General features: G+C 38.5%; 1 protein-coding gene and 1 non-coding gene across 3 annotated transcripts in view; one reads left to right on the forward strand and one right to left on the reverse strand.

Moving 5' to 3' along the window:
• Nucleotides 1-4,903: 4,903 nt before the first annotated feature.
• Nucleotides 4,904-4,975, forward strand: trnaq-uug. The gene has a single exon. It is a non-coding gene; the product is annotated as a tRNA-Gln (tRNA).
• A 3,453-nt stretch (nucleotides 4,976-8,428) lies between these two features.
• LOC105925913 (calcitonin gene-related peptide type 1 receptor) overlaps nucleotides 8,429-15,336 on the reverse strand; it is a 45,660-nt gene continuing 38,752 nt past the window's right edge. For both annotated transcript variants that reach the window (XM_012862018.3, XM_012862017.3), the window contains exons 10-13: nucleotides 14,657-14,723; nucleotides 13,683-13,898; nucleotides 10,969-11,010; nucleotides 8,429-8,782 (exon numbers count right to left, since the gene is read on the reverse strand). In XM_012862018.3, the coding sequence (XP_012717472.2) occupies nucleotides 8,537-8,782; nucleotides 10,969-11,010; nucleotides 13,683-13,898; nucleotides 14,657-14,723 (571 nt within the window). In that variant the 3' untranslated portion in view covers nucleotides 8,429-8,536. The remainder of the gene's footprint in view (nucleotides 8,783-10,968; nucleotides 11,011-13,682; nucleotides 13,899-14,656; nucleotides 14,724-15,336) is intronic.

Genomic DNA, 15,336 nt, shown 5'->3' on the forward strand with positions numbered 1-15,336 from the left:
CACAGTGATGACTCACTTAATACATTTAACGAGCCTTTTAAGAGTTTGGTCTTCATCTTCCATTTCTCCTTTGAGTACAGCTGTAGAGGCAGGTGGAGTTAAATTGACCCATTATCCTAACAATCCCGTCCAGAGACTTGCCGTTCCTTATTAAATGTTCCGTCTTTAAATTTCTTGTTCAAGTAAACACATTTTGTCAGAAGAATCATGTCATGCTTCACTTGTTGTTTCTTAAACCTAAGGAATAAAGATTGAAATGCAGACATGCTACATTTTGCAACTACAAGGCTTGAGGAGGCTGTCAACACGGGTTGTGTTTTTGAAAAACGTTGCCGATTCTTGCAGGGGAGCGTTGTGAGGGCAGGTACCAAAACTGGACAAAATAAATCCATTTTAAAACTCATAGACAATATGAGACAAATATACAGTTTGTCTGTGTGTTAAATGCCAGACAAATGATAAAAATAATTTTCTAGATATTTATTAAACTTTCATCAAACCCAGTAATGTACATACATTTCCTTACGTTTTGGAAGAATTGCCTTTCTAAATGGTAGGACTTGGGTCACACATTTACAAACCCTCCAAACGCTTCACACAATAATTTTCTGGAATCCTGGCCCGTTCTTCCTGACAGAACTGATGTAAATGTCAGGGTTTGAAGCTTTCTTGCTCACACACACTTTCACAGCTATGCCCATAACTTTTCTAAGATAATAAGGTCAGGGGTTAGTGGTGGTCTTTTTAAAACACTGTTGTCCTCAAGCAAGCTGCTCTGTAACAAAACTGGCAACATATTTAGGGTAACTTACCATTTTCAAGGTCTGGTTGAAAACAAGTTTTAACTTCCTGGCTGGTGTCTTGGGATGTTGCTTCGGAATCACCACAGAAAAGCTTTCCATGGATTTTGTGTAGCGCACCTGTCCTCTGTGCAACCAAACAGCTGGGATGGTGTTCTCTGCTTTTCCAGCTTCCCGTTTTTTTTTTCATTCCAATGTAACAATAGTCAAACAGCTAAATTGAGTTACATGACACCACAGGACATGTTTTAAAAATAAAGGCCTGTGGCATTTGAATCCATTTACAGACTGTAATCTTGCTTTGTATGTTGCTTCTGGGTTAACGACCTCTTCGCCACTTGAGTAGCTCTTCAGCCCAGGTATGTACAGCACTTGTTTCCCTGTGTATAACGGTGCTCCCTTACCAGCTTCTGCCAGCATCTCCACAAGGTCTTTCTCCGTTGTTCAACCCAAAACATCGCCGGAGACACAGAACCCATCTCCTTCCTGAACAGAATGGTAGCTGGATGTTCCCATAATGTTTACTGTTGTGCGTAATCATTGGAACAGAAACAGGTGGACGCCGTCAGGCATGTGGAAATTGTGCCCAAGGGTGAAGTAGACTTGTGGAGATACACAGTTCTCTTGCTGATATCTTATTTGATTTCTCCAGATTGTTTTCATAAAGTGACATGAGTAAGCAGTGTGTTTGAGGCGTGCCTCTATTTAACTCAAATGTTGTGAAGCTGACAAAGCCATGACATCATAAAATGTGCTTTCCCAGTTTGTTTTATTAGCATGATAGGTTTAAGGTACATAAACGGCTGAATTTAACAAATGTACTTCAAACAATCTCTATCTCTATGTATTTATTTATTTTAGCAAGACAGTAATATTGGTAATCCTAGAGGACTTTGAAAAAGCAAAAGTTATGTTTACGTTTGCAGCAATGTCAGAAAGTGAGGAAAAAAGCTAATGTGTGTGTGTGTGTGTGTGTGTGTGTGTGTGTGTGTGTGTGTGTGTGTGTGTGTGTGTGTGTGTGTGTGTGTGTGTGTGTGTGTGTGTGTGTGTGTGTGTGTGTGTTTACACAGTAAATCCAATGACATATAATTGGCTATGTTTTTGTTTTGAAAAATGATATAGTTTTTCCATTGGCAGGAAGAATGAAATAGAAAAGTCAACCAATCCCAATATCTCTGAGCGTAAAAGACCTATTTCTAGTAAAGCACGATTTGGGTAACATGCAGTAATTACAATCATCTTCTCAAAGTCCAGCACCTTATTGATTTTCCTCTTAGCTTTGTAAATATGAGTACATGCATATCCCCATATACCCTGTCCGTCTTCCTAATTATCTGTGTATGTGTTGCACCGTCGGGTCAGGTGGGAGTTGTCTCCTCACGTGTTGGGGATTGTGATGACACGGATGAGTGTGGGCGCTTTAAGCTGTTAGCACAGGCTAAGCTGTGGGACATTAGGTTAATGTATCCTTGCAACGCCTCTGAGTTAAACAATGGCTGAATGGAGCTGCAGAGGACAGGCTCACAACCAGAGGAGCCGTGATTATCCACTGGAGCATTAAGAATCACACTTTTTGGAATGTACCACAGAAAAGAGAGTCGATATTTAGCTTTACTTTATTAGATACTGTATGTGTTGCAATATTTGCGAGGGTAGTGACATTCAGGTAGTGTACAAGGAAGTACTTGTTAACTTAGAGTGTACTTTTTAAGGTTGATGCCTCAGGAAATAATAATAAAAAATCATCTAGTCTCGATCAGGTTCTAAAATTAAATCTAAAGTTTAAAAAACACTTAATAATAGCTTTCACACTGTCATTATTTATTATACAATGACTAAGCCAAATGACATATCTATGTTTGCAAAAAAAACAAAAAAAACAAACAAAAAACTGTATTTCACAGGATTTAAGAGGAAAATAATTGCAGGGAGGTGCTATTTACTAAAGCACTCAATTAAAACATCAACAAAAGTGTTCACCTCTATAAAAAGAAAAAACTGTTGGCTGTTTGCTCCTCTTGAACACAATGCCTAGCAGGAAAGACAACAGCAATAACCTTAGAGAAGTTGTTATTGCTGCTCATCAGTCTGGGGAGAATTGTAAGATAGTTTGCAAATGATTTGAAGTCCATAATTCTACTGTGAGAAAGGTCAATTAAGAGTGAGATGCATGAGACCAGAGCCTTACCGCTCAGGAGTGGACGTCCCACTAAATTCATCGGAAGGTCAGATTGCAATTAAAAACACTGAACAAGAATGGTACAATTGACAGAATAAAGCCCTGCCACTCTAAAAAGAATGTTGCAGCATAACTTGGGTTTGCAAAGTCACATCTAAATAAATTAAAAGTCTTCTGGAACACTGTCCTTGGGACAGTTGAGGTCAAAGCAGAGATGTCTAGATACACGAACCACGAACACCTAGTAGCAACTGTCAAGGTTCCTCTGGGGGAAAGGAAGTGTCACTCCCTGTTCTGGCTTGTCATGATTAATTTTCCAGAGTCACTTCTGGCAAAGACAGACCTTCACAATGCACCGTACCTGTGTGCATGAACCCAGTTAGGTCCATAATTCTACTGAACAGGTTATTCACAAAGGGAAAATATTCCTTTCAAGGAGTTTGTCCAAACACATACTCCCCAAAGTCGTACTATATCTCAGACTCTACATGGTTGCACGACTTTGCTTTGCAAAGTTGGAAACACAGCAAATTGAACCACACAGTTCCAGCCAATAGCCAAAAGTGGCAGTGGAGGACTGGAGAGTTGGGTTCAATTTACAGCAGGATGGCCTGAGCGCCCTGCAGTTATTGAGTCGACCATACACATCTCTACATATCACAGCATTCCAGAATCAAATATGTAATGCAATCTGTCCAACATGCAAAACTTACCTGAGATTGGGTCATTGACAGATCAAAGGCTCCAGACACAGCAGCAAATCTTCAACAGAATGGCAGCATGCAGTGGACCAGGCAAAGTCCCGAGCTCATCTTGCTTGAAATGCATTGGTGCCACCTTAAGTCAATGAACTGAAGGAATATTATGATTCATTTATCTGTATAAAAATGTATCTGTATAAAAAAAGATGATTGCTAAGAGTTATTGCTGCTAAAGGAACCTCTACAAGACAGAGCACCCTCTGTCTTTAAACACTTGTTTTTATTAGCATTTAATAAAGCTTATCCATTTTGGACCTATGTTTGTTTAATGAATAATGACTATGTGGAGTCTGTTAGAATAAAACTATTTTAGAACCTGACAGGAAACAGATTACTGTCATCACTTCCTAGGCCATAAAACGTTCATTTTCATCTTTCTGTAGCTTTCCTACATGCTGTGCACGTTGCTCAGATAGACAGATGTAACATGTTCATTAGCACAAAAAGTCTTATTTACAGCTCACTAGATACTGGAACAGCCTTAATTTAACTACATTAGATTCAGAGTCATGCTTTGAGGGCCAGTAGTTGGATCTGTCATTTAATTTAAAGCACACTAAAACACAGCCTCTGCTGCCCCCATGAGGCACACAGTGTAACTACATATAAACAAGCAGCGTCACGCCCACTACAAAATGGTGACAAGCGACACGTTAAAATTGGCATTTATCTGCAATACACTGCTGAAGGTATCTCTTAAGTAACCTATGGGAACTTATTTTCTCTTTCTGTTAACCTACATCTCGTTTTCGTTGTTCAGCTGAAACCGTGGGACAGCGGTGCCCTACCGTTGAAATAAGCCTCGTAAACACTTCTTCTATTCATATTTTTAATTAACTGGGGCTTGAATGTTGCTGGAGTCTATACTCTAGGCGCATTTAGTCTCTGAATCATGAGTACACGAAGCAGATGCAGGAGGAGTTTCATTCTCGGTACCGAGAAGTCTTAGCGAAACCTGCTACGGCAGCGGAACTGCTTTAAGAACGCGGCGTGATGTGACGTCTGCTGTCAAGGTTACAACCGTGTAGCGTAAAGCTGTTATAAACGAGCGTATCGCATCTATATTTCAAGCTATATCACACAAAGTTATATCACACAACCACACACCAACAGTGTGACATCACTGTATATAAGTTTAAAACTCGGTCACGTTCGTATCATCCGGTCCCATGGTGTAATGGTTAGCACTCTGGACTTTGAATCCAGCGATCCGAGTTCAAATCTCGGTGGGACCTCGTCCTTTTTTGCATTGCCTCGAAATTCCATTTTTATGTTTAAAGTGACTCAATTTAGCTTGAATATTTTCTATCATTGTTTTTGGGCATTCAAAAACAAACATTCCCTTTTTTACCGCAAGATTAACACAGACAAAATAAATAGCCGTACTATTGTCATTTAATGCTCATCATTCAAATAGAATAAGGAAGGATGATCAAACTTTAGACAAATGCTAATGGAGGATAAAATGTCGAGAACTTGATTATGCAAATTAATAAGTTAGAGCCAATTAGTGATAGATGCGTTTGTTGGCACCCTTGATAGAAATTTGTGATATGCTTTATAAAAAACTCGCCTTTTTCATTAGCATAATATTCAAATAATTTTTTTTGAAGAAAAAAAACAGCCTCTAATATATGAGTAAATTCAATCTGTGGTGAAATAAACTCCACATTGACAAATGTTTGCTTTTAACTTTTAAATATACTAACAACTGAACAATGGCTCAGTTGTTAGTATATTCAGCCCTGGAGCATACTCTATACATTTTTAACTTCTCAGTACGGGGGCCCTATCTCTTCTAACTGGGAATATTGAGGACCCATATTTATCTCGTCACCATGCTCATTGACCGAGTTAGTTAGGGATGGAAATAATACACCCCAAAAGGGTCTTTGATGCTGTCCTATATCTCATCCAAAAGCCCTGCTAACATTTTGGCACATGTATCATTAAATATTTATATCATAATATATTATAATATTATATAATACCAAGACATTCTAAATAAAATGTAGTTGGCCTTTTCCAGAACGCTGAAAATGGGTAATCACGGGGCCTTTCAACATTATAGTGATCAAACACATTCTGCAAGTTGTACTACCAGTGATTTATTGTAAAAAAAAAAAAAATATATATATATATATATATATATATATATATATATATATATATATATATATATATATATATATAATTTTTGATTTAGGATTTTATTCCCCCCGCTGAATACATTTTCTCAAATTAAAGATTGGACATTTCTAAAACTTTCAGAGTCCTATTTCTGCTACTGCCATAAAAAGACATTTATTTCTACTTGTTTCACATCTTCGCCAGGGGTAACAACAAATGTTTCCATTTCTGCAGAAAGTAAATGCGATAGCAATGACTTGTTTTCTGTTATCAATAACCAAGATGTTGATGCGCCTATCACCTGGTGATTGCCGGGATAGAAATGTGCAAATCTTTTTCCAATGCTACGGGAGAAAATGACATGGAGATTAGAGCATTAAAAGCCAGCACCAGATCACCTGAATAAGTTATTATTATTATTTTTTTTCCCTGGCTTGTAACGTCACTGCTGGCTCCATCTAACAGACAGAGATGGTACGAACAGATCATAACAGAAGCATGAACACAAAATCCTTCAGCCCTATGTATCAAGAACTTTATTTCCACACAGTAATGACATTTTTAAAGTATAAACAGCAGCAATATGGCACTGATATTTCTTTGGCTGTTTGGTTATTTTCTTGGAATGTTTCTCATATTTGTTTCTCTGCTATACAGCTCTGACCAGAGGTGACCTGATACACTGTGACACACAGCCCTGTCATTCCCAGCTGCCGTGGTATCCCATAGCTGTCTTTCATTTGCCACACAGCTGTATCTACCCTGGAAAGTTTGTATTTGATGCTATTTTGTTATGTGTGTGTCTTGCAACATTAGTAAAGTTCCTTCAGTTTTACAACAAAGTCTGAAAATGGGCTGGTACTGCAGCCTGCCAACGTATTTACAGCAACGGCACATGGGAAAATACACAGCCACAGGTGACACAAACATTTTTTGGAGGGGATTTGTACAAATACATTTTTCAGAAAAGATAAAAACTACTAGAAATGATAAAATAGTAACAACATTCAAAGGCCTCCGAAACAGTATAACGAAAACTAACGATAATTCCTATGAACGAACCTTGCAGCGCTGATAAGTGAAATAAAAAAACAATGAAACCTTTTCACACCGTTGTTCTGCAGAAGTTATATTTGAACAAAAAAAACCCGAACATTTGTAAAGCACGTCATAACTGTTTACTTTTAAGGGAAGTGTCTCTGCAGAATAAAGATCTTCCTAAAATTAAGGTTTAGGACAGTTTAACAATGAAAATGTGCTTTGGTTTTGCAGTCAAAGCTACAACTTTCAGATAAATATCTAATGTAGAAAGAAGCAGATTTGAGAACAGCTGCATTAAACCTTTTGACCAGAAGTCCAGGGAGCGGTACCTTTACGATGACATCAGTGACCAGAATCAGACAATTTCCAGCTTGCTAGACGCTGACAGATCAGATTTGTTTTCTTTTTAATCTGGGGACACACCGTACTCGGCCCAACACTCTGCGATGTGGACTTGAGGTTCGCTATTTTCAGTATTAGTGGGGTGCTTAAAATGGAGTCAAAGGAAAACAAAGATGCAAGGCGATAAGACAGAAACTGAGGTAGGTCCAACAGTTCATTCAGGCTGAGAGAGAGAGAGAGAGAGAGGAAGGACTCCTTAGAATATACACATGGAGCCTATGGTTTTTAGCAGTGCTAGCCACACTAATTGCCAAAATAAAAACCAGTGAAGTAATAGTTAATCTCCTATTTACAGTTCTCTCATACAGCAGTGTGATGGTGCCTCTGCTCCTAATAGAACTAATTGATGACGGCTTCTGGCAGCAAGGTCAGGCCGTTCTTCAGTCTTAATATATTACAGGTTGTAAATGAAAAATGGGCGTGGGCGGGTCAAAATGTTCCGAAAACAAACTAGGAACCAGCCATCAATCTGCACATGTGGGGTTTCTTTGACAGACCTTCGTTTTATCAGCGTGTCTTCTGAACTACATCTGGCTTCCTTCTCAGGGTCAGCGTACGGTGAGCCCCTTTGGTCACCCAGGGAAATATTCTAGAGCAGTTTCCCCCAAAGCGCTCGCAGGCATTACAACCATTGTAGGAAGATTTTGTGTTGCAATGGTTAGTTGTGTCAAGCGGAACATGCTTTGGAGTGAAATGACTTTTATAGTGCATTGCAAAAGTATTCCTACCTCTTCGACTTTTTCATAGTATTTTTCATGATACAACAGCAAAGCTTTATGGAGTCTAGATACAATTACACATTGCTTTGTGTTACACGTTACATTGTTTTGGGTGTAACGTACGGAAATGGGACAAAGTTCAGCAGTCGGAAGACAACTGCCGGGCTCTGTAAAAGCTCCATAAGGCCACAAATGTTTTGTACATTAAAAGTACAGCAAATACAATATAAAAGAAACTCCTGGTAAAAAGAAAAGGAAAAAGAAACACGCGAGCCTATTTAATTGGACAAAAAAAAAAGAAAGAAAAAAAGCACAGTGCTAAAATGGCCCAATATGTACATACCGAGCAAACACTTTCCATTTACTTTGTAAGTGAATTTTAAGTTTTTTTTTTCCTTTTTTTCGCAGATGTTAAGTGCTGTAGTTGGTGTGCGCGCTCGACGCCACCACCAGGATCTCTGCTGCCGATCCACTCAGAGCTCAGCGCTCTCGGTTTGTGCGTCCTCATCCGGTGGTGTCCTGCCCGTTGGCCTTGCTCTGCACCGCAGTCATGAGGTGACAGTTTTCTGGTAGTGGTGGAGACGACGCGGCGGCGGGCCCCTCCACGCCGCCGGTGGAGCGGCTGGTTTCCACCATGGTGGAGTTGCTGTGGCAGCTGAGGTGGTGGCTGACGAAAGGTGTTTCTCCCCAGCCGGTTTTCCCCCAGGCGATCTTCCACTGAGCCCACTTCCTGCGCAGTGCTGTTTGGGCCTGCACACCGACAACACAACGCCATTAGCGGTGCACCGAGTCTTGTCACAGTCCCCCAGGCCTAAATAACCTCTGACCCCTAAGTAACTAACCATCTACAACATTAATGAACTAGTGTTTGTATAAACCTTTATGACATTTTTTTTCCACCTCTACCCACCATTTAGTTTCAACCTTCCAAAAGGTGCTAATGATATGTGTACAAAGTGAAAAAACAGCAACATTGCTGTGAAAAAGTATTTTGTTGTTTAAAAACTTCGGCTCCGTCTTTCTTTTGTCACAGTAAAGAGCCTCACATCACCGAAACAAGTTTTAATACCTGAGAAAGATAAGCTTAAAAAAGGAAAATGGGGTTTTCAAATTATGATTTCATTTATCAAGTGAAAAAAGTAAGCAAAAAAAAAAAAAAAACCCGGCTCTGTCTGAAAAAGTAGTCTCCCACCTTTGTATTAAAGGATGGAATGAATAAACTGAGGTTAAACCGATTGTTTTTAGTTGTATTTCAATAGTGACGGTCTTAAATGACCTTAACAGAAACAGTTGGACAACGCGAAGAAGCAAAACCTCATCACCCAGTCACAAAAGAAACCTGACTCGCCCCAGTTAAGGTCAGTTGGGTTTCATATTTACATTTTGACTACTTCTTTACAATTATGTTTTCTAGGCCACGTTTTCTTTAGTTATTTCCCCGATGCTTATTGTAAGGTGTTGAATTTTTGGATTTATGTTTCTGTTTTCTTACCATTTATGTTTCGTAATTGCTCCCAGTTTAGCTTATACGTTTGTGCATTATGTTCTTAGTTTATTCTATGTACATTTTGTAATATTTTATGTTAGATTCCTTGCCTGTGTTCCCCTTCAGTTCCTGTTCATTGCCCTCTAAAACCATTACTTGAAAACTGGATTTTGCAGTAAGCCAGGTAACCTTTATCTGGTAGTACTAAACTGTGTAATGTGACGATTTTGATGATATGAGACATTTTGGAGGGACAAATAAATGTAAAAACAGAATAAATGTGTAAAGGAGGAAATACCTTTTCATATCACTGTATCAACGGCTGATAAGTTATTGTTCTTAACTTCTTATTGGTGCATCAGTTTAAAAAGAGTTAGCTATCCCTTTATGACATATTGTAGCCTACAGTATAGAAGACATTATAGTTAAAGCGCACCTTGCCTTTAGTTCTTGTGTGTTTTGGTTGCCGTCCAGAAAACTCTGAGAGGCAATAGGTTGGTTCAAAACCCCTCTTTGGCAAGTCCTGTGGGCCTGTAATTTACCTAAGTGATATATGACTACCTTTTCTTTTTTTTTCTTCTTTTTTTTTTTTTTTGCTCCAGACATTCGTTTATTTGGTTCAGACACCTAGTAGAGAAAAAACACTGGAGAGAGATCTTACTGACTATATTTCCTAATTTTATCTTGGTAAATAATATTCTTAGATGAGGACCTTTAAGCTCTCAAAAAAAAAGTGTTGCTCTTTACTTCACAGGAGCCGTCCGTCATTGTTGTCGCATGAATTGGGGGAAAACTCCAAACTGAGGGTAGTACCGACCCTGTTCCTCAGTTCTGCTCAAGACTTGTCTCATAGCCACTTGGCAAGAGGCGTTTTGAACATAGAGACATCGTTTTTGGTGGGTAAGAAGTTTGCTGTTCTAATTTTAATAATCTTATCCTGGACAACGGGATTTTCGGGGGAAAGCAAGAGGGCTATCTCCATTTTAATGAGACCCTGTAAGCAGCTCTGTTCTACATATCTCTACTAGAAATATCTTGAAGACGAGCTTTCACATACCTTCATTGTAGCAGGATTATTTTATTAAACACCTGTCTACTTTGAAAAACTTTGGAAGTGCTGACCAGAATCCTTTGTTGTAAATACTTGTGCTTTTCTGTTTGTCTGACAAGGATATGCAGAAATAAAAACTCTAACAAGCTGAAACTACAATGGTCCATTCCAGTAAGATGGTAAAACTTATTGCCACTACTAAAACGCATTATTATTTAAGTGTGTTTGTAATATTGAAAACATGTAGCCATACAGAAATATACATTAAAAATACAAGTAAATTAAATAAGGATAAACATAGGTCATTTATTCATTAATGCTCTAATTATTATTTTTTTTTTGTATTTAATTTATTTTTCAGCAAATCAGATAGGGTTAAAATACTGGAGTTCCACATACCTCTGCATTGCAGAAACAGAGAATAACTGCCACAAGGAGCCCCTACAAAATAAGAGACAGTTTATGGTATAATACAAGAGATGCAAATGCATATGCATATGATTATCAGGTAAATGCAAAGTAATAATAATAATAATAATAATAATAATAATAATAATAATAATAATAATAATAATAATAATAATAAAATTAAGCAATTCCTTTATTAAAGTGGACATCACAAGATTTGGAAAATATGAACTCTAGTAGACAAGAAAACAAGAAAACCATGTTATGGATTGGGATACTGCCAAATCATCCGCACTGAAAAACACAGACACCAGCGTTGCATTATGGGTGTGGTGGAGCTCAGGGAACGAGCCCACACAACCATGAACCAGGATGAGGGGGCTTTCATAACTTTCCTGCACCTGTGTCCAAGGGCCCGTTTTATTTGACGGAGAATTAAAGCCGTATTTTCACACTTCACTCGTTCAACACAAGGGGGCGCACGTTGATTACGTGTCTAGGTGCAACCAGAAAGGTATTGAAAGGACGTGGCACCAAATCATGATGAAGTTTGAAAATACAATTTAATCATGTAAGGTTAAGTTCTAAGTTATTCTTATGTTTAGCCGTACTTGACTGTAGCATTAATTAGCCATAAGCAATATTTGCAATTAATGATGAGATGGTGTGAGTTTTTGTTAAATCGTTTTATTTATTTTTTTTGCCAGAATTTGGTTTCACTCACCCTTCTAAAAACTAATTGGCACGGATTTTATTGTAGTATAATTTGTGCCAACCTCGCTTTATATTAAGCGGCAAATCGTTGTGTTAGAAAACAAAGTCGCGGGCTGAGAATATTGAGATAAATCATTGACAGCGGCGGAAAACGGTAAAACTTGAAAATATATTCGTACAGTAATGATAAGACATTTAATCATGGTCTGATCCGCCTCTCCCGACAGAGATTTCTGTGGAGTATTTTGCACTCCAGCTTACATACTCCTCAAGAGATCTCAGCAAAAAAAGGAAGAAAAACTCAGTTAGCCCTAACAAATCAGATCGGTAGCAGGGTTGTTTCACGGAGTGATTCCTTGTCATAATTTGACTCAGGGTTAAGGCTTTCTGAAACAGAAAAGCCAGACCATTCAAGAATTTACCCCCAGAAATTACTCTGAATATCCACTGACCCAACTTTCTGAAAAGAGGTCCTGGTGTGGGAATGTAAGACAGACATGCTTCAGCAACAAGCCGCCAGCAGAGGGCGATGTTGGCATGTCAACATAACCATATGGACTGGCGCTGCCTACTGGAGCTTGGCGTTTCAGCGCGGCCGCCATTTTGGATGGGTCTCCAATGCAACCCCAGTACATTTATTTGTACTGAGGAAGCTGTTTGCCCAACCAAAATAAATAATAACTCTCTGGATTTTTACCCAAATTTCACAGAGTTTGGTTTGTTACAAACGGCAGAGATGTGGTTATGATACAAGATGTTTAAACAACGTATTTCATAAATGTATGTTCTTTAACAAACAGATATTAGGAATATTAATATATAAATATGTGATTTCATACCAAAATACTTATGAGAACAGAAATAAAGGACATAATATGAAAGAAAAAGATGGTGATGTGGCAAAAGCAATGGGAGGAAGACACTAAAGGTTTTAAATATCCAATGGAAAATAAGCATGTGTGTATGTCAGGGAGAAAATCATGGGCAATTTACATCAGGGTGAGCTTAAAAAAGCTCTATGCCAACTTACTACTAACCCTAGTAAAAGTAACTATGGCTTGTTTAAACATAATGCTTGTTTTTGGTTTCGCTCCTCCGTCATCCGATAGTGCTAAGAGCATTAGTACGGCATCAAAAGGGAACATCAATATCTATTTTGTGTAATTTAAGATTAAGTCATCTAGTTAACGGCCACGGATGTGCCATGGCACATCATTTACGGTCGATCGTCCGCTTACAGCACCTTCTAGCTTCCTAAGTTACCAATTTGAGTCGTAATTATTTCAAGGAGAAATAATTGCATTACTAAAATCAAGTGTCCTAAATGTTATTGATTTTTATTCAGCATATCATTCTTTAAAATTTAATTTTCATCAAACACTGTTTTATATTGCTCAGAGTTGCATTGTGAATGGGTTAAATGCCAAATGTTGCTCTAAATTACTTAGGGTAATTTTAACCTCATTCCATATTCTTTAGGATGAACTCTGTTTCTCTAACTTAGTCTGCAGTGAACCCGAGCTTCACAGAATCATTGTTATGATGGTTTTCCACTATTATTATTTGTCCTTTTGTGCCTACATAGTTCCTTAGTTTCTTTAATCTTTATTTTGCTTAGTAGTTTAGTTAAGTGTCAATAGCCTAGTAGAGGGGATTTGTTGATTCGGTTGGGTTAGGGTTAAGGATTTAATGTCAAATATCAGCTGATTGAGCTAATATTCACCAGACAATACCTATTAGACTGAGAGTTATTAAATTCACATTAAATAACTTAAAAACATGCGTGATGGCACAGCATTGTGCAGACCTATTTTAAAAACCATGGACAATTCTCCTAGCACTTCCCAATTATGCTTTACTTTGCTTTGATCAGTCACATAAAATCCCTCGCAATTACAACATGACAAAATATGAACAAGTTAATGAGAACTTGAGTTTTTTTTGCAAGGCACTGCAGCTATCGAAAGCAGTTTAAAATCAAATGTATGTACCTGGAAGTGGGTAAATACAGCTACCATGTAATAGACGGCATGGGGGAAATATCCGTCTGGAATGTAGGGGAAAAAGATGTACTGGACTCCCAGCAGAGGGACCAGGATAAGGGTGGCTCTCACTGCCTTCATGTAGGTTGTAGACTCAGCGCAGTGTGTTTCCTTCAGCTTGGTGATTAGGACCCGGATGACGTTCAGGAGAAAGAAAAGGTTTACCTGAGTGGGTGGACAGAAAGTTAAAGAGAATAATATGAAAGAAGCAACCATAAGAAAGTGGAAATGCAATAATTCGTGGCTGAAATAAAAAACTGCTTGTAGCTCTGTTTTCAGAAATAGCACTGGTGGTTTTGTTGACTCAGCACTGGATTGACAAATTCTCATACAAAGTGTTTTTAACTTCATCGACAGTGAACTTTCCCAGAGCTTAGTACATGACCCTGGGCTTATAAAATTATTACGGTATGTTAATGGAGTTCTCCTCCTTAATGCTGGGTGCTCTTTCCACCAGGGGCTTGACCATTGGCCATTGGGATGGCTGGGTTACAGGCTTGACCTGTACTGGGGGGGTAACGGTGTGGCTGGGTTAGGGGATTTGGTGCCCTACATCTCTCTTTGTGGCTCTTTGACCTGGGGCTGCTGCTCCTGGGCTTTGCTGCTGACCTACCTCTGTGTCAGGCTATTCTGCGGGGGTGCTCGGCCAACCAGTGGCCTTCAGGAGCTCAAGTCACCTGACCTTTGCCTGAGCACGTGATTGGTCAACATGTCAACAGCACGTTGTTGTCGAGCCATATTGACAGTTTTTCTGATGCAGGTGTTTCCACCACAGCTCTTAAACTTTGTTGCAATGAATTCTTTAAGTTGAAGAGAAAAAAAAAAAAGACCATCACATGGCATCTACTGAAACGGCCAGTTTAATTTCCAAAAATTTTGAAACAAAAAGTCCAAAGGAAAAACAAACTTTAATAGCTACTCACAACGAGTGCAACATGGATGGGCCCGTGAATGATGTAGAGAAGGTTGGAATGTGAACTCATCCAACACCTAAAGAAAATAGATAGATTTTAGACAAATATTTCAGGCTTTGACATGTTTAGTGAAGGGGGTCCCAATCGATGTCAGCTCAGCTGATGCTTGTAGGACCCAATTAAGGTACTGCTTACAGTTTGGGACAGCTCTTACATGTGTGCGTCTCACTTTTATACTTCTCATTTCTTGGTTATTTAAACACACAGGCAGTGTTTTTCAGTTCGGCCTGGTTCAGTTCAGGTTTAACCTAACCTAAACAATGAATCACGCAGTATTTACTTTGCCTCAAAACAGAGAACGATAAAAACTCTTTCAGATTTAGTTTGAGGATGAACTTTGTTGTATCCGTCGAGTTAATTTTTAGAAAGGACATAGTTAATGCCAGATCATTCCTTTGTATGACAAGTATTCTTTACATTTGTTCAGGTAGTTTGAAACCCTAATTTGAAAATAAGTCCACCATAATTTTATGTATTTGTAATACTACCTTAAAACTATAGTTATAAAAACAGCAGTTGTTTTCTACTTAACTAATGTTATTAAAATGGACACTTTCGTTTGACTAAATGTAAGTATTTGAACAATAAAAAGGACATTTCATACAGAGAAAACCAATGCAACTACAAGC

Source organism: Fundulus heteroclitus, chromosome 1 (genome assembly GCF_011125445.2).
Source record: "Fundulus heteroclitus isolate FHET01 chromosome 1, MU-UCD_Fhet_4.1, whole genome shotgun sequence".
In the NCBI taxonomy this organism is placed as follows: domain Eukaryota; kingdom Metazoa; phylum Chordata; class Actinopteri; order Cyprinodontiformes; family Fundulidae; genus Fundulus; species Fundulus heteroclitus.